This window comes from Haliaeetus leucocephalus, unplaced genomic scaffold (genome assembly GCF_000737465.1).
Source record: "Haliaeetus leucocephalus isolate CR32 unplaced genomic scaffold, Haliaeetus_leucocephalus-4.0 Scaffold162, whole genome shotgun sequence".
NCBI classification, from domain to species: domain Eukaryota; kingdom Metazoa; phylum Chordata; class Aves; order Accipitriformes; family Accipitridae; genus Haliaeetus; species Haliaeetus leucocephalus.
In genome coordinates, this window is record NW_010972598.1 from 15,633,181 (window position 1) to 15,656,912 (window position 23,732).

At 40.2% G+C, this 23,732-nt stretch overlaps 1 protein-coding gene across 1 annotated transcript; it reads left to right on the plus strand.

Moving 5' to 3' along the window:
- The first annotated feature begins 544 nt into the window (after window positions 1-544).
- On the plus strand, window positions 545-22,958 carry GMCL1 (germ cell-less, spermatogenesis associated 1). The gene is made up of 15 exons (XM_010562912.1): window positions 545-825; window positions 1,373-1,496; window positions 4,338-4,434; window positions 5,264-5,361; window positions 5,849-5,961; window positions 6,685-6,750; window positions 6,938-7,022; window positions 7,254-7,344; window positions 7,827-7,967; window positions 12,455-12,524; window positions 17,265-17,340; window positions 18,225-18,370; window positions 18,582-18,669; window positions 19,794-21,438; window positions 22,089-22,958. Exons 1-14 carry the CDS (start codon window positions 644-646, stop codon window positions 19,920-19,922), a joined length of 1,506 nt encoding a protein of 501 aa, XP_010561214.1. The 5' UTR covers window positions 545-643; the 3' UTR covers window positions 19,923-21,438; window positions 22,089-22,958.
- Window positions 22,959-23,732: the final 774 nt, after the last annotated feature.

Genomic DNA, 23,732 nt, shown 5'->3' on the forward strand with positions numbered 1-23,732 from the left:
GGAGAGGAGATGGCTCCAGCTCCTTACGAAGGGGCGAATCCATTGCCCCCATCTCCGTGGGCCCAATCCCACGGGCATGCTGTGAACCCCACTCCAGCAGTGCTTTGAGAAATGGTTTATAAAATCCCATACCCATGCTGTGTCTGGGGGAAATCACCGGGGAGGGGGTTGTGTGGGGGGCAGATTTGGGGGTGCAGGCCTGCACCACCACCCCCCCCCCAAACGCTGCAGTTACATTGCTGCTGCTGGTCCCACTTGCAGCTCAGTAACCCGAACAGTTCCTCTCGGTCATCCACCGCCAAGCAAGAGCCGTGATGACGCTGAGGCAGAGCATTAGCTCGCGTTATTGCTTTTATTTCCTACGGCACTCGAGGAAACCGCGGGGACGCCCGCCGCCTCCACCCCAACGCCCACCCGGAGCCCGCCCCGCCCCGCCCCAGGTGGCGCATGCGCAGAGCGTAGCCGCTGCCGCGCATGCGCCCTCACCGCCCCCCCTTCCGCGCAGGCGCAGAGGCGCGGCGGCAATGGCCGCCACCGGCGGTTGCTGAGGCGCCGCCGTCGCCGTCCCCGCTCCGCTCCGCTCCGGGCGGCCTCATGAGGAGGAGGAGGAGGAGAAGGAGGCGGAGGCGACGGCGGAGTGGCGATGGGCTCGCTGAGCAGCCGGGTGTTGAGGCGGCGGGTGGGCCTCCCGCGCGGAGATGGAGCGGCCGGAGACGGCGGTGGCCGGGGCGGCAAGAGGAAGCGCGGTGGGGCCGAGGGGCCCGGTGACAGCGACAGCGACGGCGAGGCCGAGCGGGAGGAGCGGCTCCTCAACACCCCCCGCAGGTCCGGGCGGCACGGCGGCTGAGGGGGCCAGCTGAGGGGGCTGCGGGCCTCAGTCGCGGCCGTGGGTCTGTCAGGGGGCGGGTGGCGGGAAGGGGCTGCAGGGCCGGCGGCCGTCGCGGTGGGCCTGGGGTGGCGAGGCAAGAAGAAGGGGCTGCGAGGGGCTGAGGGGCCTGGCGAGGTCGGGAGCGGGTGGCGGGTTATGGGGGCAGGGGTTGGGACGTTCGAGGGCCGAGCCCGGTCTGCGGCGGCTTGTGGTGCAGGAAGGAGGTGGGGGGCAGATGGGGGGGGAAAGGTTTTTGGTGTGGGGTTGGTTGGTCGTGGGCCTGGGGCAGGGGTTAGTTTCTCGTTTGCTTTGGAAAGGTCCCAGCAGCAGCCGCAGTAAACAAGAGAGGGGAAGTCGTTCGAGGACGTGGGGGGCAACGGCGGCAGGGGGGTGGGCAGCCCGTTGTGGGGAGAGAAAAAACCCTGTCGAGTACTTTATACGTAGTGTTGCTTCTGTAACAGGAAAAATTTGAGGGACCGTATCTCTGTTTGCCTTTTTCTGTAGGAAAAAATTGAAAAGCACTTCTAAGTATATTTATCAAACTCTGTTTTTGAATGGGGAGAACAGTGACATCAAAATTTGTGCTCTGGGAGAGGAGTGGAACTTGCATAAGATATATTTGTGTCAGGTAAGTGGCTGCTTTCTTACTCATGATAGAAACTGTATTTTTAATAAAAGAATATCTGGTAAATGTTAAGTGTGACTTCTTTTTTCTTTTCTTTTTTTTTTTTTCTCCTTATATTTCAGACTCATTACTTTTTTAGTGGACACAAACAGTTAAAAAACTTGTGTTGTGCTTTCAACAGTAATGTTAGGAAACGTAGCTGTAGCTTCCTGTTTGAAAAGTTTCTTCTTCAGTTCCATCTCTTGCTATTTAATTTTTTTAATCTACTCATCTTAACCTTGGTGCATCCTTTGTGAAAACAGTGCTAAAAATTGTCTTTTGATGTCCTGAGAACGTGTTCTTGTTTGCTAAACAAATGGCTGAGAGTCTTCTGCGATGTTAGTATTATTGCGGGGCAAAGAAAGCACTTCCAGAATGGATTTGTAAAGCACATCCTAATTCAGTTCAATTTTACTGTTCATTGGGACTCAGCTACAGGAACCTGAAGTGAAATTGCTGGAGCTGGGTCTCTGTACTTGTTATGCAGCCTTCATCCTTGGATGAAGGCTTTCTTGCTGCTGCACGAGGAAGGTATGCACAGAAGCTCAAAAAAGGACTAAACCTTAGTGCGTACCTACAAAAAAAGGTGCTGTTTCTACCAGCATTTTGTTTTGGGCTTGTATTAAGGTGAAATTCTTTGTGTTACTTTTTGTGTTTTTGGAGTGAAGAGGTACTGTTATCTTTACTGTCTGTTCTCTTTATTACTTTTCCTGTGACAGAAGTGGGGAGAAACCATGGCTTTGTCTTGAAATGTCTAATTCAGTTGTGCCGTTAACTTTAAAGTGGGAGTCTAACCTTGGAAGCAATTTATTTGAAGCGAGAAGAGAAAGTAACTGTCAGGTACTATACCTGAAAATGTGTGCACTTCTTTGTTAGCTGTAGTCAAACACAAAGCAGTTTTATGTGTTACAAAATGAAGATGTCACTGTGAGATGTTCAGCAGGTTGCATGCAGTTTCTCTGGTGTAACAAGTGATGGTAGAAGCAAATTCTTGATTTTTTTGTTGTTGTGTTAATGCCGTGATTCGGTGCAGGTACAGCAATTACTTGCATTCGCCACAGCAAGGGAAATTTCATTGCTTCCTTGTAGGAAAAAGCCTTTTATTTTACATGCGTCAAAGCGTTTTAAAGAGCATAAAATGAGGGCAGGAAAGTAATTTTTGTATAGGCCAAGATTGACCAGTGGCAGCCATCTCTGGATAGAAGAGTGGATGTGTTTGACCAAGGAGGGCAGCTGGCAGACACAGCTTTAATTGTCCACTCACTTTGGACTCTATATAACAAAGGGAGGATATAAGCGGGTTGGACAGTCAGACTTACGTTGTGCAGCATAAACAGGGTAGGCACATTGCCAGTTCATCCTCAGACTGTTGTTGGCCATGGTGTTTTTAATCATTGTTGTGATTCTGTTGTTGCTATGTCTCAAGTTCGTGAAGCTACTACTTAAAACTTAGTGCGGGTTGATGACTAAAATTGAATATTAAATCGCTTCTGTGGATGCTTTTTAACAGACTTTGAAAATTGCGATTTTCTTCTGTAGAGGCCTTGTCCAACTGATGTTCCTGCGAGATGAAATTTTGTGGTTAAGTTAACTGTTCTTGTAAGTCAGGTTTCTATTTCAGTTCATGCTCTGTCGTTGGAATTATGTTACTATAGGTAAAATATTTTTGGAGGTTAAAAATAACTCTCCTTGTAAATTACTCTTAATGAAGTGACGACTCCTCCTCTGCCTTGTTGAGCAGACTACCTCAGTCTGAATGTTTCTGTTTCTCTAGTCTCTCAAGTTACTGCATTTAGTTTGTTAAATGACAGTAAGGTGCTGCTCTGCCAGTGAACGGCAGATCTGAGAAATGGAGGATTTCTTTTTTCTGATGCTGTTTACTAAAATTATAATTCCTCATGAAATTGAGGAGTTGGTCTACGTGGAAAAGCTAAGGTAGCTTCATGGGGATTGGTAAGATAAGGTCCTGGTTTTGAGAGTAGTGTGTTGTATGTCATCATAGTTAGAGGATATGCTGAAGGTATAGAAATATTTACATGATCAAATAAAATCAAAATTGGATTTTATGTTGTTTGCTGCCCTGAGTTGAAATGCTGAGTTAAGAGGTCAGGGAATATGGTGCTGTACAAATAGACTTTATTTTTTTGATCTCTCAGGTAAACTTCAGTGAGTGATAGCATCTCATAATGGGCACATCTCCTGCTGAGAAGGAAAATCATGAATCCTAGTAGAGCAGTATATTTCACTTCATTTGGATGGAAACCTATCAAATTCTAGTTTTATATGCCTTACACTTTATAATAAAAGGTATATTTACATAAATGGTGTATGTGTATGTGTCCTTGGTATGAGACTACAACTTTGTACATTAATTTGTATGTCTTGCATGCTTTTTTTTCTTTTCTCCAATACCCAAACTGGCATTTCCTAATGCCTGCAGGATATGTTGTCCGTCGGTAACATTAAGGACTTAGTTCTTGGACTAATTATATCCCCATTGGTGGTGTGGTTTGTAGGAAAAGAGCTTATGTGGCTTTGCTGGCCTTTTAAAGCTCTTTACTTTGATTACAGACATGTAGTCCAAATTTTCTATAGGCATTTTCACTTTCAGAAATAGAACAAATACAATTAGCTCTTTCTCAAGTATATCAGAATGTTTTAGCTTGTGAAAAGTTCCCTTAATACATTTTGTTCTGCATAAAGGTAAATATTATTGCGTTTTTGTTCCATGTGCTGCTTTTGACAGTTTTAATTTGAATGAAATCTTTTACTTGAGTTCTTTTTCTCTCCTCTTCTGTCATATAGTCAGGCTACTTTTCCAGTATGTTCAGTGGATCTTGGAAAGAATCTAGCATGAACGTCATAGAGTTGGAGATTCCCGACCAAAATATTGATATAGAAGGTAAGTAGGAACCTTTTATTTTAACGTAAACTCTGAAGGTGGAGGTTAAGTTCAACCTGACAAAAAAAAGATGAAAATATGTTTGTTTGGGGTTTTTTTTAAGAATAATTTTCAAACTAGTAAATAAGAAACTTGAGAGAATGAGTTCTGTGCTCATTGATTTTTAAGCTTAACTCAGGTCACCAGTAGAGTTGAATTAATTTTTGTACCTTTGAGTTGGGAAGCACAGCTGAAAAGCAACCACTTGTCCTGTTGTTTTGGTATCGGGGCTCTTGAGATCAATGTGTGCAACGCTTGTGGAGACCCAAGTGTTAGAGTGTGAATCACATCTTCATCTGTCTGGTCTTGCAAAGCTACCAAGTGAGTGCTTGCAGGGGACCGATGTGAGTCAACGGAATGTTTCGCTATGGTTCCAAGCACCACGGAGTGAGAAAGTAGTGTTTTTCAGAAGAGTTGCAGAGAAACTTGTAACATCGTAGTAATACCTCAACATTATGCTAGTGATCAATTGCAGCGAAGGATCATGAGGTTTAACTTCCTTTTATCTAGTTTTACTGCTCTCCACATTGCTCCATGGCGTGACTTGGTGGCTGTTTTAAGATGAATATTTTGTTTAAATGGTGAAAAGGACTGTATTTTATTGGTTAATGCCATGCTTTGTGTTTTCTGGTTTTGTGTGCGCTTGGGCAGGTAAATACTAGCTTTCTATCCAGGGCAAAATAAGATTGTAGAGAATGCGTGCACTGAAGTGGTTTGGTTATATTTAAGGATTCTTTTAGTTATCCATGCTCAATGCCCTATCTTTGTTTGACACTTGTATTCTTTTCAGCTCTGCAGGTGGCTTTTGGCTCGCTGTATAGAGATGATGTGTTAATAAAACCCAGTCGAGTAGTTGCACTTCTAGCAGCAGCCTGCATGCTGCAGCTTGTAAGTAATAAATATGCAATATTTTATGCTTTCTTTTCAGATAAAGATAACAGTTCAGATACTCACACACGTGTACTGTTTCACCCAGGGAAATGAATCATCTTTTCAGACTAAGTGGGGAAAAAACCCAAACGTAATGCAGTGGTTTTATTTAAAAATGCTATGACTAAGATTCCGTTGTAATATTAGGTGCCGCTTTGAGAATCATATCTACAAGTAGATTAAAGTATGTTTTAACAGCTCATTTGTTCTACCCTGAAGGTATTCATTAAGCTTTTCTTTCATGTGATATATTCTTAAGAAAAGAATCTATTTTTCTGAGGAAAGTTGGTTTAAAAATTCTGGGTAGTGTAGCATAGGTCACTGTAGCGCTTGTGACTTTGGTAATTGTTCAGGCATGAGAATTTGTATGAACTGCACAATCTTTGACACTTCCTGTTGGGAAATTAAAACTTTGAATATTTGTGGGTTTTTTCCCTCCCCACAGGATGGCTTAATCCAGCAATGTGGTGAAACAATGAAGGAAACCATTAATGCAAAAACTGTGTGTGGTTATTATAATTCAGCGGGGACATACGGGTTAGACTCTGTGAAGAAAAAGTAAGAATTACTTTCTCTAAGCTGCTTTGTACATTGCTAATTAAACATGTGAATTTACAGACAGTAAAATAATGCCCAAGTTAATTTTTTATTTTTTAAATCTATCTGACTTGGACTCTGCTTGTCCTACTTAGTTTTTGAGTTTCTACTGTGATCAATTACCTTAAAATTGATGTAGATTATGGTAGATTGATTGGCCTGTGCTGTGAATGAATGAATTAGTGAAGTATATTAGTAAAGACAGTATGTTTGGTCTTCAGTGGGACAATGAAATAATACTTGTGATCATTGACTGTTTTATCACAAAACTGCTTTAATATTCAGAAATTAAGCTTAACCTTATCTTAATTAGGAGGGATAATTACACATTTGGGAGCAGAATGCTGAGGTTAGTGCTAACTGCTTCCTTCTGCTGTGAATTTGTGTGTTCTCAGAAGTTTTTGTGGCATTAATAGTACTTTGAATTTAGCTTTCACTGTAGCCTGAGAGAAACTAAGTGCAACTTTAAGAGTTTTTAGAAAATTTTTTAGAAGATTTTATGGTAAACATCATGTTTTTGAAATAACTCTTTTTCATATTTTTATGCATTCATGTGTTGGGTTAAAGCAGTATTTCAAAATCACATGGTACATAATCAGGCTTTGTCACCCTGAGCAACTGTTGCTGGAATGTTGACATATATAAGAAAAAAATGAAGGTACTAATTCCTTGCTTTTAATCTAGGTGCCTTGAATGGCTCTTGAATAACCTGATGACTCACCAGAGTGTTGAACTCTTCAAAGAACTCAGGTATTCAGGCTTCAGTTAACTTTCAGTGTTGAAGTACAATTTCTTCCAAAATATATAGCTTACTACAAATTACTTTCTAGGCTATTGATGGTTGCTTGTTAACCTAGCTTGTTTTCTTGATTCTGTGTATATTGTCTCGGAACTCGTATGACTTTTTTTTTTTTTTTTTTTTTTTTTTTTTTTTAAGCATAAACCTCATGAAACAGCTTATTAGCTCTTCTAACCTGTTTGTAATGCAAGTGGAAATGGACGTGTATACTGCTCTCAAAAAGGTACTTGGCAAAGGGGCTGGCTGGGGCTTCACGAAGTTGAACTCCTGTGTACTAGTTGATTTGTAACGTGATGAGAATTTTAGCCTTTTTGGTATTTACTGAAAGTATTTAATAGAGTATCAGAATCTTTGTAGGAATTAATGCATTGTGAAAAGATTCCTTTAATAATGCATCTATGACTTGTTTGAAAACTTCTTCAATTACTCACTAGAGTTTGTTTATTTTACCTAGTGGATGTTCCTTCAGCTAGTGCCTTCTTGGAATGGGTCTTTGAAACAACTCTTAACCGAAGCTGATGCCTGGTTTGCCAAGCGTAGGAAAGGTAAGACTAACTGGCATGGCCTTGGATTGGGGAAGATGCATGTTAGAGGTAAAATATGATAGTCTTCCTCCACTTCTGAACTTCCTCCCATTTTCACTGGGAAAGCTTGCCTCTGCCAGCAGTCCCTGGCATCAGATTCTCAACAGTGATAGCTTTTTCACTGTTTTGTCCACATGTTTTCAAGTGAGCAGACATGGTCACTATTTTTGCTTTGTTGCTTTTGCTATTGTTCAGTTAGGGTAAGCTTTTGTGGCCTTCTCACTAGAAGGCACTAGTGTATTTCAAAAGAGGAAAAGGTTGGTCTAACATTTCTGCTGAAAAGTTTTGAATGTAAGTAATTTCTTAATTTTAGCTGCAAATCGTGATTTGCCTGTCCATAATACCTTTCTCTGATCAGTAAGTTAAAACTCAATTTCAAATATCAATAGGGTCTGGAAAATATTTAGGAAAATAAATTGTAATACAGGTGCTCTGTCTTGCAGATTTTGAGGATGACATTGCGTTCCTGGAATCAGAACAGGGGAATGCATTCCTGTCGGTATTCACGCACTTGAGATTACAGTATATCATCAGTGACTTGGCATCAGCCAGAATTATTGAGAGAGATTCCCTAATACCCTCAGGTGAGTGAGTACTCCTCTGATCAAGTTCTGTGTGTCTTTCCTAGCCTGTCCTACCCTAGACTAATTGGGAGGATCTAGGTGCATTTACTGGTCTTACCACTCACATGTTTATCTCCAACATCTGAATTGTGGCTGAAGATTCAGCAGAAGTTGAATATTAAATTTACATGTGTAAAAGTCTTAAAAGGCACTACATGTAGGTGTGCTAAGCATTTTGTTGATCAGTCAGTTTATCAAAATACTCTATAATCAATACATAGTACAATATCAGTGTTTAAATGACCCCAGAGCCCCAGACATGCAAAAAAACTTTTAAGAGAGCAAAACTTGCTGGGACTCAAGTGTCTTCTAGCCATTATCTTTCTAAAAAGAGCTGGATAGATTTTCATAGAATTTGGAATAATACCTGAAAATGAAAAGTGATAGTACAAGATGCTGTGAACTCTTCTCCAATCTTCAAAGACAAGTGTCACTTGCTAATGTATACTTAGGATGTTTTTGGAGGAGATAGGATATTTAAGTATTGCTCTCTTGTCCTTTTATTTGCATTTTTGCTTGTATAAAATACATCCTCATTCTAGGTCCTGGTGCTTTTTGAAGCCCATAGAGTGAAATGCCATTTAATGTTACTATAGATTACTGCGATTAACATTACATCATCACTGAAAAATGAAAAGCCCCATTCTCATCTTGCTGCTCATGTCCGAATTCACAGATAGGCTTTGTTCTTTGCTTGGAAAAGTGTAAACCTGGATAGATGAGTAAGACTGGAAATGAGTTATCAAGTTGGGCTCTCACTTGAAAATTTTTTTCCACTATCATTTGTATCTTTTATCTCGTGGAACACCTGCCCCTCCTTCTTTTTCCTTTTATTTTTTTTTTTTTTTTTTCCCCCCCCCCCCCCCCCAGTTAGTTGTGCTCCTTATAACAGTGTTTGGACTTCTCATGCTCTGCCTTTGAATTTGGCTTCTGGTATTCTTGCTCCACATTTCACTCTATTCAGGGTTCCCTTATCATAGTTGAATCTTAGCATTGAATTTTGCATCTTAACTCTGACAGGTGGTTTTTTTTCCTAGCTCATGTACACAGCTTTGATATTATTTTTTTATACCTGTCCACATGATAACTATCCATTCATCTGTGTGTCTGTGATGTCTATTTATAGGTATAATTGCCAAATGTCAATTAAGACTGCTTTTATTGAGCTGCTTATCGCTCTTATTTGTAACTTCTTAGCATCTGTGTTCTTGTCATCTGCCCATACTTGTAGCCTTGGGGCTTGCTTTGGACTCTTGCCATATGTAAATATTTCACCTGTCTTTGAGTTACACTGATGTCTTCCTGCAAAATTAAAATTTTTTTTTCATCTCATATTGGCTTTTTCCTTCGTGCTGCCATAGATGTCAACACAATGATGATATAACGCCAAAACAGACTTGTTGGGTTATTTCTTTTGAAGCCTGCTAGCCTGATCAAATTGTTAGATGTTTTTAAAAACACTTTCCTTGCCATTAAGGTGATGTAGTGAGCGTCGTTTTACTCAGTTTGCCTTTTTTGTACTGCTGTATCCTGTCTCTGCCTGAAATAATGGCTTAGTTGCTCTTTGTAGCTGAATGTCTGAATAACCTTGAGCACCTCTTTCTCATGCTTTGAAACATTCAAAAAATGTGGCTATCAAAAGCTGAATTATGGCTCCCTATGATAGGGGGTACCTGTGGGGAAGAGGGTAGGGTCCTTTCCTTGCTTGAAATCTGTCAATCTCTTGCGTGAAAGTGGACAATTACTATTGCTTAAAAGTACTGGCTTTCCCTACTCCTAATTCTGGTTTAAGTTAATACCTTAACAGATGGAGAAGACACTGTCTTCTGCACTAGTTCTGACAAAGTAAAATTCGAAGGAACTCGGGTTATCCTGTGCTCAAAACGTCTATTTAAAAGTGTTCTCTGAACAGCAGGTGGAGGCAGTGCATTCCAGAGAGCTGCGTCCAGCCGAGGTGCAGTTTGGGTGAATGGTCTGATCGGTTACCTCCAGCAGATGGGGCAGTTTTTGACCTCACGCAAGTGATAACATTTTATATTACACGTAAAAATCTCAGAAGAACAGATCTGATCTTTGATATGTGATAGTTTATATGCTTAAATGATGTATAAAGTAGATATAATCCATCTTACTTAAGACTGATATTGGTACAGATTTTAATCAAAGTGCAAAGACATCTTCATTCTGTAATAAAAAATAAGGCAACTTTGGGTGAATGATCCTTTAGATCTTTAATGAAGGAGACAGGAGAACTGTGAATTATTTCCTTGTGAAGTGGCTTTGTCAGCATGTAAGATGTTGCAAACCAGAAATTTGCCAGTAGTACACTTGATTTCCTTCTCTTAATGTTGCTGTTGTTATCACTTGCCAGAATTGTGATGGGCAGCCTTTTCTTAGTGTTCTTCAGTGGATAAATTTTGTGTCTATACTCAAACCCAGAAACCTATCTATGTACGTCAGAGGAAGAATGTTTCTTAAATTGTTACAAGATTAATTGCAACTTTGAGGCTGATTTGCTTGTGCTTAGCAAAAAAGAATGTAATTTTCGCATAGTTCACAAGGTATTAGACAGGAAAATGCTTACTCTTGTAGTTAAACAGTTCATAAGCTGTGATAAATGCAGAAATAGGCTTGGTCGCTTTGTAGTTGTGTGGTGGGAAAGGTAGTGTGATGACAATGAGCGTGTGGTTAGGTTAGTGCAGGAAGAATATCTGGTGTTTACACTGTACCACTGATTAATTAAAAAAAAAAAAAAAGCTTGAATCCCAAGAGAACTGGGAGAGCGGGGAGGGAAGAAGAGCGTAATGTGGAGACCTCTGTGTGTAATGAAGTGCTGTTAGAGCTTAATACTTGATAGCCGTTGTAATCCATTGATATCAGTTCATAGCCAAAAGCTATGTTGAGATCAGGAGCTCTTGCTTGTCGTTTAAAAGGAGACTTAGCTTGGTGGTGCACTTTCAAACAGGTTATTGGCTGCCAGCATCCAGTATTTGAGGTGATTGCATGGCACCTGAGAGAATCTACAAATGTGGAAATTGCTGGGTAGTTTGTATTGTAGCATAAGCCTTTTAGATTATTCTAGATGAAATTGTTCTCAAGGAGGTAAAGACGGAAATCGTGTTGAATAGTTGAAAGAAATGGTGTAATTTTTTTTTTTTTTAAATACCCTGTATGTGCATAGCACCTGCAGGAGAAAACTGAAATACTGTATTAGGAGTTCACAACAGAGTCTGTTCTTGTTTGCATAGAAAAAATGCAAGAGACAGAAATACGTAATGTGTCTGTCTGTAAGTGAAGTGTTCATTGTTGTTTTACTTGGTAACTTCTGAACATTTCCTAATCAGCGTTTTCCCTCTTAATGTTTACAAATGAACAGATTAACTACAGGTGAAATACAACATCTGAAATAGATACATACATACACAAAAATAGAGAAGGTGCTCTGTCTCTTTTTTTTTTTTCCCTTCTAGCACATCCATTCTCTGTTCTTTACCTGTGTAGTTTTCCGTGATTCATTTTTATACTCTCTGTTGTAGTTTGGTTAATTCCCATTTTGATCTGAATCTTAACTCTAGAGTAATTAGGGCAAGGGCTAGTTTTAATTTTTGCATCTGGGACTTCTAAGGCAATCTCAGCACTATGATCTCACTTTTTCTCTCTTCTATCATCTTCATCAACTACCTGTTTTGTTTTTGTGGTAACAGTGGTTCTCAGCGTTCAATCATCCCAGTCCATTCCTCCATAGAGTTTGTTCTTGTACGTGACCTTGCATACTTGTCCCGTTTATCTTGACTAAGAAGAATTTACATACTCTGCTTTTGGGTGCCTGTGATCCCGTTTGTGTAACCGACTTGCAAGCTAGTAGTTTTTGTTCTGTTTTATATCTTGGTTGCAACTGTCAAATTAATACAGCCGATAAAATCTTTATGGTGCTCTTGGAGGAAGACATGATTTATCTTTATTCCTGGTAGGGGACAATTTCTGTTTGTTTTTACCATATCCATGACAAGTCACTGTTTCTTTTATCCTTTGATTCTGTTTTCTTCTTGTTTAACTTCTGTAGAATTCTGTTGGGGATTCAGAAAACAGCATCTTCTCCCGAGAGCTTGTTAACAAGCTCCTTGGCTTAACAAAAGTTTGCATGCCGAGAAAATGTGTTGAGTTGCATCACTTCTGGCAATTGTGAATGCTTGATAAGATGAATATAGTCCCGAGTTACTTAGTGTTAGTTGTTGATTTTTATCTGTACCGCTTCTTCTGTAGATGAGGCCTAGAGATGAGTAACACAAGTGCGTTATCAGGTGGTGGGTTTGCATAGGCCATCCAGTTAATAAGTGTAACCTTATTATTTCAATGTAATTTTATTTCTATATTTCAAATGTTTATGAACATCCCCTTTCCCAGCTCCAAAGACAACACCAAGCTTATTTATTTTTTTTTAATTTTAGAATGGCTGTCCTCTGTTTACAAACAGCAGTGGTTTGCCATGCTCAGAGCAGAACAAGACAATGATATTGGGTAGGTATATTACAGGCTTTCTTTTATTACTTAAATTAGAAACCTTCCTTTCATATAAATTCTGACATGATTAACTTTCGGAGTTTACATTAAGAAGAGTGGGGGGGAGCATACTTCAGTGGTTTTAAACTCTGTTGTTCTCTGTGGAGCCGTCTGTTCCCTTGGGCTGGCCAATCTCCTATCCTTTAAACAGTAGAACTCTAGCAAACTTGTATAATGCAACCAGAGGTAAACGCTGGGGAGGGATGTTTTGTATTTTCTTTTATGTTGGTTAATGCTTCTCACTGGTACTTTGCCTTGAAATATGTGTTGAGGCTGTGAAAGTAACTTCTTAGCCTTGCATTTTAGGGATGACTTTAGGAAAAGTACTGCAGATGGAGAAGAAGCCTTTTCTTCTGTCCTGCTTCCTTCCTCTGTGGCCTCGGTGGGCAAGAGGTTGCAGTGCGATGTAACTAACTGAATTGGTGTAGAAGACAATTTGTCATTTTTTTGTTTATGCAGGGATAACTCCACACTAACCTTTGTTCCCGCCTCTCCCATCCTAGCTTCCCAGACAGTGAGTGAGGGCCCAGCACCCAGCAGGGCTTGGCATCCTGTTTGCCTCATTCCTTTCTAATTTCACAGCCTTTCCCCCCCTCAGTGTTTATGTTTGATAGCTCTCTGTACTGCAAGCACCTCCAGCTTTTCCCAGGCAGTGCATCCTTCTCCACTGCTAAGACCCTGTTCTCTCCGTAATACTCCTATTTTATATCCTATCTTTTCTCCTTCCTAGACCCTGTGCTGTACTGTGGTGGCATTGCATTGCCATTGAGGAAGTTCCATGACAACTGCTGTGTTTCTGTGCCCTTTCCAAGATCTGCATGTAGCTGTACTTTGTGTAACACCCTGACTGGTGTCTGTGTGTGTAATGGGTAGTTGGGTTTCTTGAGCCTGTGCCTAACAAGGGTTGTCAGTGGTGGTGGCTTGGGCAGTGAGGCATGTTGATTTAATGTATGTCACATATAGGTGTGTGATCACAAACTGTTTCCCTTCCTTCTGCTTGCTTTTTGCCATGTTGCATTGAGCCAGGTCCCTTAATCTCCAAAATGCAACTGGGGGAATAGTTCCTGCCTCTGTCTTCTCTCCTGGTTCTTGGTGTGCTTTGTGGAGAGCAAATGTCAGGTCTGGAAGCTGCAAAATGTTTGTTACCCTTCAAAAACCAATAAACCAAATTATTTATTTTCTTCCATCAGTTCCATTAGCACAGCGTTTGCCGTTCTGAATGTGAGCAAGTTCAATTGCAGTGGTAGGCTTCATTTATTAATTGCAGTCTGAAAAGCATAAGAACCACTGTCCTGATTTGAACCAAAGGCCATGCAGTCTGTGACAGCGTTCAGCAGTAGAGAGGTACAAATCTACCATCTTCCTTTAAAGTGAAGAGTGAGTGTTGTCTTGATGTACTTCTCTGGCAGTGAGTCGTTGAAGATTTTCCAGATGGAGGTTTTGGCTGGATTGTTACTGAACAACCAACCACCAATAGACCTGTTCTTAAATAGGTACAGTTCTGTTTTGAAACAGCTTATGCTTTAGTCCCCAATACCCTGTGGCAGTGGCTTCCATGGCTTAATTGCGTATTATATAGGAAATATTCCCTTAATTACTTCCTTTTGATGTTAACATGTAATAGTGTAAAAAAATCCCCAAAACTCTGACTTCGGTCTTAAGAATAGTCAAGATTTTTAAGAAGTGGTTCTCTTTGTCAGTAGCAGCGCTTCAGAAAACAGTAAAGTACGCAATTGTTAATCTTATCATTTCAGCTCCTAAAGATTAATGTCAGGTGGTCATTGCTTGTTTCTGATACTATTGTTTTCTTGGGAAGACTTTTCTTGTAATGCTGGCATTTATGTATCTAACAGTAGACGATTGTACATTGAGTGTTACCTTCTAGCTTGTATGGGAACCACAGTTAATATGAAAGTGAGTATTAACATAGTCATCAAAATTCTGACACAAGATAAGACTGGGTATTTGCTTATTTTTGATGTCTTTTGGTAGTTCACTGTAATACACTGAGAGTATTTTAATTGTCAGCCATCAGATGTACATGCTTCTGAAAAAGTAAGCTCATACAAAACTGAAGTGGTGATGATGGGGATCATAGCAGCTTTAAAATGAGCAACTTTCATGTTCAACTACAGTGCTGATGATTTCAGTGACTCTTGGAAGGAGCAGAGTATTTTTCCACGTTTTTCTTGCTTGACTAGTTTTCTCTTTTGCAGTATGGGATTTTTTTTCTTTTTTTTTTTTCTTTTTTTAAAAATGGCTAAAACTGAATATCTCGGGCAGAGAAAGTTTTGCTTAACAGTAGACATCTGTTTGCCCGAATGTCTTATTCTGGCATTTGTTGCCAAGGTCTTTCATTAATAGCTGTGGTAAGAAGTGGGTGAAATGTAGTGTTTCTTCTCAATATGTCTTAGCTTCTGACTTTGGTAGTTTACAAACTTGATGGTTCAAGGTGGCATCCAGGTTACTGTTTGTTTAATAGTCAATACTGGACTAATTGTTTTTGAACGTGGTGTTCTCTGGAGTTGTGTGGGAGGGAGATGGGGAGGGTTGCACGCACATGCGTGCGTGAAGAGCTTCCCTGTAGTTATTTGCAACTCAGTTGTAATGTTGCTAGTCTATAGCATGCAATCTCTGAGAAGATAAACGTTATTTGAAGTCCTGAGATCACTTCTCTGTCTCCTACTGGCAAGCTGTAGTGCCACCCTGCAGCGAGATGCCTGTGGTTCGTAACTTGTGTCTTAGAAGGGAAGACATGCAACTGTTCCTTCGTATTAAAGCAAATATTTTGGACATTCAGCCAACCTGGAGCTGAAAGAAAAGAATTAAGGTTTTATTAGACCATCCTTTTATCCAGCTCTGCTGCCTTTCCTCTCACACTTTTTGGCTGTATCAATATCTTAACACGTTTTTTTTTCCCTTAGAGATAAAGATGCAAACTTAGTAAGCTGAACAAAATGTGAAGTCTGACTCCCAGTGAGCTGAAGTAAGGCTCTATTTTCATATCCCACCTGGTGCATAGCATAATTGCACCTGCTTATTTTAAGACTGCCAACATGGAAATGATATTGCTTTGAAATGTGTGATGTGGTTTGCTCTTTTGATAACTTTAGAGAAGGAAATATTTTTCTTGTACTTCATGTAGTTTGCATTTAAAAGGACTAAACATTTTATTCACTCTTCAGAATTTGAGAATTTTTTAGTGTAATACTGGAGTTTGTGACTTTGAACTGTAGCTGCTCGAGGTTTACTTGAGCTAAAGTGGATCTCTTTTTTTTTTTTCTTTTTTTTGTTTTTCATTTTAATTAAACATTTGTTCTGTGGCAGATGCAAGACAGACCTTTTGAGTCCATGACTGGAATAATTTTTACTCTAATTGTCTCTTTGGCAGTGTTCAAGAACGGAATAGAATAACTTGACTGTTCACTAAGCATATGGTAGGCCAGTGTAAGTGGTTAAAGCTGGAAGTTTTGCATCTTCTGAGGCTGCTCAAGGAGTTGAGAGGCGGGGAATACTACTGTCTGTCTGAACATTATGTACTAATGTTTGTGAAATTTGTCACTAATTAAACAGAAATAAATCTTTTATCACCATTACTGAATTTAGGTCAGCTACATAACCAGTTCAGCTAGAAGATGTGGAAAAAGCACACAGGAGGTTCTTGGATGAATTTGGTTAGCATGATTAGCTTATTTGCTTAACTTACTCATAAAATACTTAATCTTCCAGGATTGGTTTTTACAGAAACAGGGGGCGAAAAGACCACAGAATGAGTTTGTTCGTAAAAGCTATAGCCGCAAGTTCTTGTGGTGTGTGTACAGTAGGAAGAGAACAGATGCTGCGTTTCTTCTTGCTTATATAGCTTGAAGTATATTGTTTGATAGTGCAGGTTTATAATTTAACTTGGGGGGGGGGGGGGGGGGTGGCCTTTTTTTGTGTTTTTTAATACTCACTTTAAGCGTTTGTCCTCAGTGTAACTTGAAGACTTTCTGGCAATGGTTGCTTATTTGATTAATGATGTAATCATGTGTAAAGTTAAGTGAGTAACATACTTCTGGAAAACTGGGACTGATTTTACTTATGCTGTCTCTGCAAGATTTTTTCTACATGTTGAAGCGCCAGTGGAAATTACTGGGTGAAACAAGTTCATGTTGGTATAGGATTACAGAATTAAGAGGCTTGTGGCACTTCATGATCACTGTGGGTAAACTTTTTTTAGACAGGTTGCATAACCAGCCACTTGAGAAATCTTTTCACAATGTCTCTGTGGGTGCTTCTTCATAGCACTGCTATTCTGCAGAGTCCTGCAGCTGTTCCTTAACAGTAGCACTCATTTATGTTTGTGCCTTGTAAGTCGGACTACTGCATTTAAAAAGGACTTAAGTTTTTTTAGGAGGATTGGAGAATGTATTTCATTGCAACAGCTATTATTTTCTTATCTGGAAAAGTTCTTCTGTAAAAGTCCTACCTAAATGAGGTGTCACAACCTGGTTTATGTTGCAGTTTTGTAGAGTAGTTGGATGTTCATGGGACAGTTTGGGTTGGAAGGGATCCTGGGAGGTCATCTAGTCTTAACTTCTGCTCAAAGAAGGGTCACTTGTGTGGTCAGACCAGTTTACTCAGGTCTGTTCATCTTTCCCATGTTAAAGTACAACACAAAGCTGTTTAAGTGTCCTTAAAGATGCAGTTTTTTTGTAGGCCTCAAGAAATAAATAAAGAGGAACTGGAAGGTAACAGCATGAGGTGTGGTCGAAAACTTGCAAAGGATGGTGATGTAAGTACGGCATGTGGCTAAGTCTGTGCATAGCTGACATGTCTTAGACATGTTAGGTATTTTCAAAACATGTAGGTCTTAATTGTCAAACTGCATCAAAAAGATGTAATGGAGATGGTATGTTAAATTATTTTGTTCTCCCTAGAAGGATGAAAACGCTTGCCGTCTTTGTGATGAATAAGGGATTAGTGTTTTAATTGTGTTCTTACACTGCAGGCAAGCCCATGTTTGGAAGAACTTTAGTGTGTGAAAGGAGGGAACGTAGCCATGACTTATCATTTGAGACTTGTAAAATACATGCAGTTAAAATATAGCTCTGATTTAATGATGTCTTTTTAATTGGAAAAGGAAGCTTTCTAGATAAAATGTGTAATCGTCACAGCCAGAACCCCTGTGTGTTCCATATACATATGTATATATGTCTTTAGGTAACAAGTCTTGTGAAAAAACAGGAAACATGAATTTTTTTCCCACTGAAGTCTCTTAACCTAAGGACGTTGTACTTCAAGGAGTGCTTTAAGCATGAATGGGATCCTGTAGTTAAGTGTTACTCAGAAATACAGCACCAGTTACCAGAATGCAGAAGTATTTTAGAACCACTTGTGTTAAATGTATTTTTTTATGTTTGGAAGGCAGCTGATACTAAGCTTGTCTCGTGTAGTCATCTGTCTGCAAGGGTTGGCTGCTGAAGTGAGTGGTTGCCTACCAAGATGTCTTATGTTTCAAATAGGTGTTGGCAAGGATCCTTGAATCCACCATACATCTCTGTAGCTGAGAATCCCATTCCCAAGTTTGATTTGTTGGAGAGGTGGCACTTATCGTTGGTGTTGTGTAGCCAATACTCAGACTGGTTTGTTTGGTTTTTTTTTACTTACGTTCTTCAGTACTGCTGGCGGTGGACTGGATTCAACTTTGGCTTTGACCTTCTTGTTACATATACAAATCGTTACATCATTTTCAAACGGAATACGCTGAATCAGCCATGCAGCGGATCAGTCAGTCTGCAGCCTCGGAGAAACATAGCCTTCAGGTAAACAGTAACCAAAAAGGCAGACCCTGTGGTTTATGCTAAAATGTCTTACCATAACTAAGTCTTTCCATGTATGCTTGCATTAAATTTTGTTGCCACCAAGTTAGTTACATTTGAAAATGTTATTCTGTCTCCTTGGGAGAAACTCTTTGTGCTGGAAAAACTTAAGTTATGGGAGACTTAAGTAATTTAACTGTTGTTATATCCCTAGGTTACGTCTAGCCTCTTTTGATAGCAGTGGGAAAATTATTTGCAGTAGAACGACAGGATATCAGATCCTAACCCTTGAGAAGGACCAGGTATGTTTGTGGATTTTTGAGCTGTTGAACTTGAATTGTGAAGTCCAAGGCATGAAAAAAATGCTGAGAAGTCAAAAATGCTTTTGAAGAGGAGTTGTTCTTCTTGTTGTCATTGCTTATGTGGAATTTCAAGCGTTCCTTTTATAGGCAGTGGAAGATCAAGCTAATTTGTGGAGTGTAACTAGAGTAGGGTAGTGTGGATTTCATTAGTGTTGATAATAGTGAAATTAGTTCCCATGGTGCTGCTGAAGCTATTTGCTCTTAGTGTAGTGTTCTGCTGGACGACTGCTTGCTTTCCCAGACTTCCAGTGCTGGGGAGATTACCCATCTGAATAATATGTCCATCAGACTCCTGCTTATTTAGAGGCAAATTTGGACTTTGTTTGAAGACATTTATATTGTAAGCTGAAAAGTTAAAAGAATGCATGTTGTTCAAGGATGGTATTCATTACTCTATTAAAAAAAATAAATAAAAGCTTCAGAGAGGAGTGGAGGTTTCTTAAGAGAATGTGCCCATTTCTGCCCATCTGTGACAGCAGAATGTAGTAAGGAATACGAAAGTCTTGATCATCAACTTTCTCAAATCCTAATCAGCAGTGATACATAGATGGTGAGTACATAGAAAACTTTTCCTTCTAAATGCCATCCTTACTGTAGCATGAAGTTTCACTTTTGCTACCCAAAAACCAGTTCCTAGAGTAAAACTGAAAAATTCCTACCAACAAACTGTAATTTGCTTTGAAATATAGACTATTATAGATGGCCTGGTTGGTTAAATCTCCTGAAACTGGTAGTGGCAGAAAAGTCTCCCTTTCTCTCCAGTGTGCTTGAAGGTGATGTTTGCTCAGCCATTTCTTATGGTTCTGTTATCTTTGATGCAGAAGGGTTGGCAGCACTGCATCAAAGGGTTGTAAGCGTTTTGAGAATATCTCATCAGTGTTAATATTATAAAACGTCTGCTTAAGGTGAATTACTATCTTGGGGTTTTTTTATCTTCTGCTTTTTAATACCTAGTAATTAAAATTTATAGAATGACAGTTAGTATCAATCTTGTGTGCTTTTTGATGTACTTCCCTCTAATGGCATCACTTACTATGCAAATGTCCACTGTGTTTGCTTCACAGGAGCAGGTAGTAATGAATTTGGACAGTCGACTCCTGATCTTCCCACTCTATATCTGCTGTAACTTCTTGTACACATCGCCAGAGAAGAAGGCTGACAGTGAGGCACTGCTAGATAATTTGGAAACCTGAGACCTCTTCAGTGGAATATAGTAGCACTTCTATAACTCTGTATGCCTGCTTTAAGTTAAATGCCCTGCTGACGCACAGAGCTTTGACAACAAAAAAGGCCTTACACTGTAGCAAATATATATGGCCTTAGTATACTCCTATGCATATCTGAAGAGAAGATCAGAAATTATATAGGCCAAAACTAGTTATCCCATATTTTTGTTTTATTTCTGTTCTGCACCTTCAGACAGTAGCCATTCCATATTTGAGAAATGTTACATTTTTATTTTTCTGGGCGAAAACTGAGCCAAATTGGAAATAGGGAATTTTCATGAATGACATCTTATGAACTTATCTGTCAGATTCTGAGCACACATGGTAGGACGTGTGTTTTTTGTTAGTGTGGTTTTGGTTTTTTTTTTTTTTAATAACTGATCTGTGAATACCAGATCTGCATTCTGCTTACTTTTGTGGTCTTTTTCCATTAGGGCCAAATACATCTATGTAAATGTTGCCTGTCAACTTTCGTTAGTTATTGAACTGTACAGACTTTCAAACCTGCTTGTTTTTAAGCCTTTATTGCATCTCATATACGTACATTTCTTTCTTGTTCTTGGGCTTTTTTTAAAACATTGCAGCAAATATTTATCTTTTTTAGCACGTGAATTTGCTAATAAGGATGCTTGTCAGTTGTTTATTTTTTTCCATGTACTGAAAATACTCATTAATGTACTCACCATCATTTTGAGTCTATTATACAGCAGCAGCTTTCAGCTAGGATTCTACTGAATGCTTACTATACTCACATGAACCAAATACCAGTTTTTAAACATTGTTTTTTGTGACTTGTTTTAACTGTTACATTGGGAATATATCCCATTTTAGCTCAGGAACTTGTGACCTTTGAGTGCCTTTTGAGTTGTATGTGTTTAACGCAAACTTCACATCAGTTAAGCAAGGTCACAGGATCCGAAGTAAGAGCTGGGAACAATGGATTCCTTTTCAGTTGGTTTGACGAATGGTCAAGTGTAAGAGACACTCTGTTCGTTCTTTGTATGTGTTGGGTTTTATGTTTGTCTATTGCAATTTTCAATTCTTACAGCAGGATTTTTTGATTCAAAGTGGGAATTTTGCCTCTTTAGCCTATTTTTTTAATGTTGTCAGAAGAGTATTAAAACCATTTGTACTTTAAAACAAGGATAAAAATGTGTTAGGCAAGATGGAAAAACATGGCAACTTGTCAATAAATGATTTCAAGTGGAATACTCACCGGTTCTATCCTTTTCTGCCATGAATAGCTTTTTCTGTTGGCTTCAGCCTGTGGATTCACCTCTGTATAACCTTGTATTGTGTCACACTTCTTTGGAAGAAGGCAGAAGCATTTTAAGGCGTTCATCTGCTACAGCATTGAACTTGGTATTTAGATACTTAAGTAAGCAGTTTTTCTTTTTTTAACTAGAAGTACCAAGTCTTTAAAATGTGTCATTGATTCAGTGGAAAGAAATATGGGCTGCTTGTTAATGGCAGAAGAGAACAGGTACATAAACCCCATTTTTTTATGTAATGCCAGGGTTGAAATCTTAAGCTTTGTTGGTGGGTTGAGCTGCCACAGGGCTCCTGCTTTGTGCTGAGGGCTTAGCACCTCCCATTCAGGTCCGGATCCTGCTCTGCCCTTGCACCCCGCTGGCTCCCAGGGCCACCCGCTGCCCCTGCTCACCCTGGCAAAGCCATTGCTGCCTGCAAATGCAGCCCTGGCCTGCGCACCCCCATGCACGTCTGCCCTTGCTGCTGGGGAACCGCCACCCTGCAGCGTGGTGAGGATGTGGGCTATGGAGTAAGAGCTTACGTGAGCCTTATCTTGATATTTTTCTTCCAGGCATGAACAACTCGCTCCTTCCCTTGCTCTCTGAGTGGTCTGGTGCTACCTGTGCCCTCCCTTGCCCTCCTGGTTGTGGAGGGACTGTCAGTACAAAGAAACAAATCCCTTCCCAGCTTCGGTCCTTCTTCCCAGTGGACAGGATGAGGGATTTGGGATAGGGTGGTGGGGCAGGTGTCCTTCCTAAGGGGTTGCGAAGGAGTCAGAGGAGCACAGAAACCCAAACACATCACAACTTACCCCAGAAAATGGGTGGCTGGTTTTTTTTGTTTGGTTGGTTTTTTTTCTCTCTTTTATTTGTCACTGACTAGGAGCAGCAATCGTGGCAAAGGGGAGCTGAGAAGTACAACACCACACTCAGGAAAACGGTATGAAAAGTACAAAAATAAGGAAGCCTATATATAATATAATTGCAGTCAATTACTAAAAATAAATATTGTTATCACAAAATAACAACATCAGGTGAATCTACAGTCACTCATTTCTGCTAGCAGCTGAACAGTCTTTGGCTTTATTTAACTCCCCCTGCCCCACACGGAGCCAACACCCACATTAAGATGCATTTTCTTTGCTTCAGGCCAGAAAGACTCCAGACTTATCAGGGATGTCACAAGGCAAATAATTTGACTCTTTCTCATTCCAAATTACCTTGTGACCAGGAATTGCCTCTTTGGCCTTCAATGACCACTTTTCTACCAGAGCAAGCAAAATGATCTGTCAAAAGATGGTATTTTCCTCTCTTTATCTGCTGGAGGGGAGGAGATTATGGTGAGGTGGGGGACCAAGGCTCCCCCCATTCCAGTTTATTTTGCTGCTGTCCTGTGCCTCGCCACGCATTGCATGGGGATTTGTGGGTTTTGTCACTGTTTTACACCTGTCCCCACTCCCCTCCCACGCACTGGACCTTTTCACCCTCTTATCTCTGTCAGATAGCCTGGCCACATTTGAATTGCCTGATAAGAAACTGCAGCACAGAAGCACCAAGTTATCTCAGGTCAAACTACCTCTGAGCTGCTTCCAGGCCAGAGATCTGTGCGTCTCGGGTATTCCTCAGACTGGGTGACTGAATATGATGCTACTCCCTACACAACCTTTGCCTCCAAGAAAGAAAGAGGCAAATTCCTGTTGCAAGGCTTAGTAATTTGCTGCTTATGTATAGATATATTTAAAAAAAAAAAAAAGCAGTAACAATAAAATCCTGTCCGAAGTACCAATGAGGAGAGAATTGCCAGGGAGGAAAGGTCAGTGTCTCCAGTGTAGCAGACCTGTTCTCATGCTGCCAGCATGGTCAGAGAACACGCCAGCACAACAGCGGGAGTGCAAAGAAAATGCATCCTAATGGGAACAACCAAGCAAAACAAAAGCCATCCTAAATCCACAAAGCAGCGTTTCTTACTGGAGGAAAGAGACAGACTGGGCAAGTCAAGTTGATCAGTCTGTCCATCTCTCCCTACATATAATAGATTTGATCTTCCCTTCATATCAATAGTTACGATTCAATCTTCCCTTCTTCATTTTAAACACATTCACATAACATCCCACGGCAACATTTTGGTGTGAGGTTACAGTCCCACTGAAGTTACAATCAGACTGTACAGCAAACATCTCTGGTGCTCATCCCCTTTGAGACAAAAAGGAGCACAAACTTCTCAAAGTGTTTAATAAAAACCTTTCTTACAGCCAAGGGTATATCTGCAATCACAGGTTAACACAGGTGTTTTGTAACACTTCAAGTATCGCTTTTTAACTGGGAACATTTCAGACACTGCTTTATTCTGAGTCAAAGCAAAGGGGAAGCAAAAGCTTTCAAGCTTTACAGGAGCCTCGTGGATATCCAGGTGGGTATCCATCTGACCAAGCCCAGCCAAAAATCCTCCCTGACCTCACAGAAAGTTTAGATCCATACCCTTGAGCTTCAGCACGTGGCTCCCTTGCTTTGTCAGCCCCATGGTGCT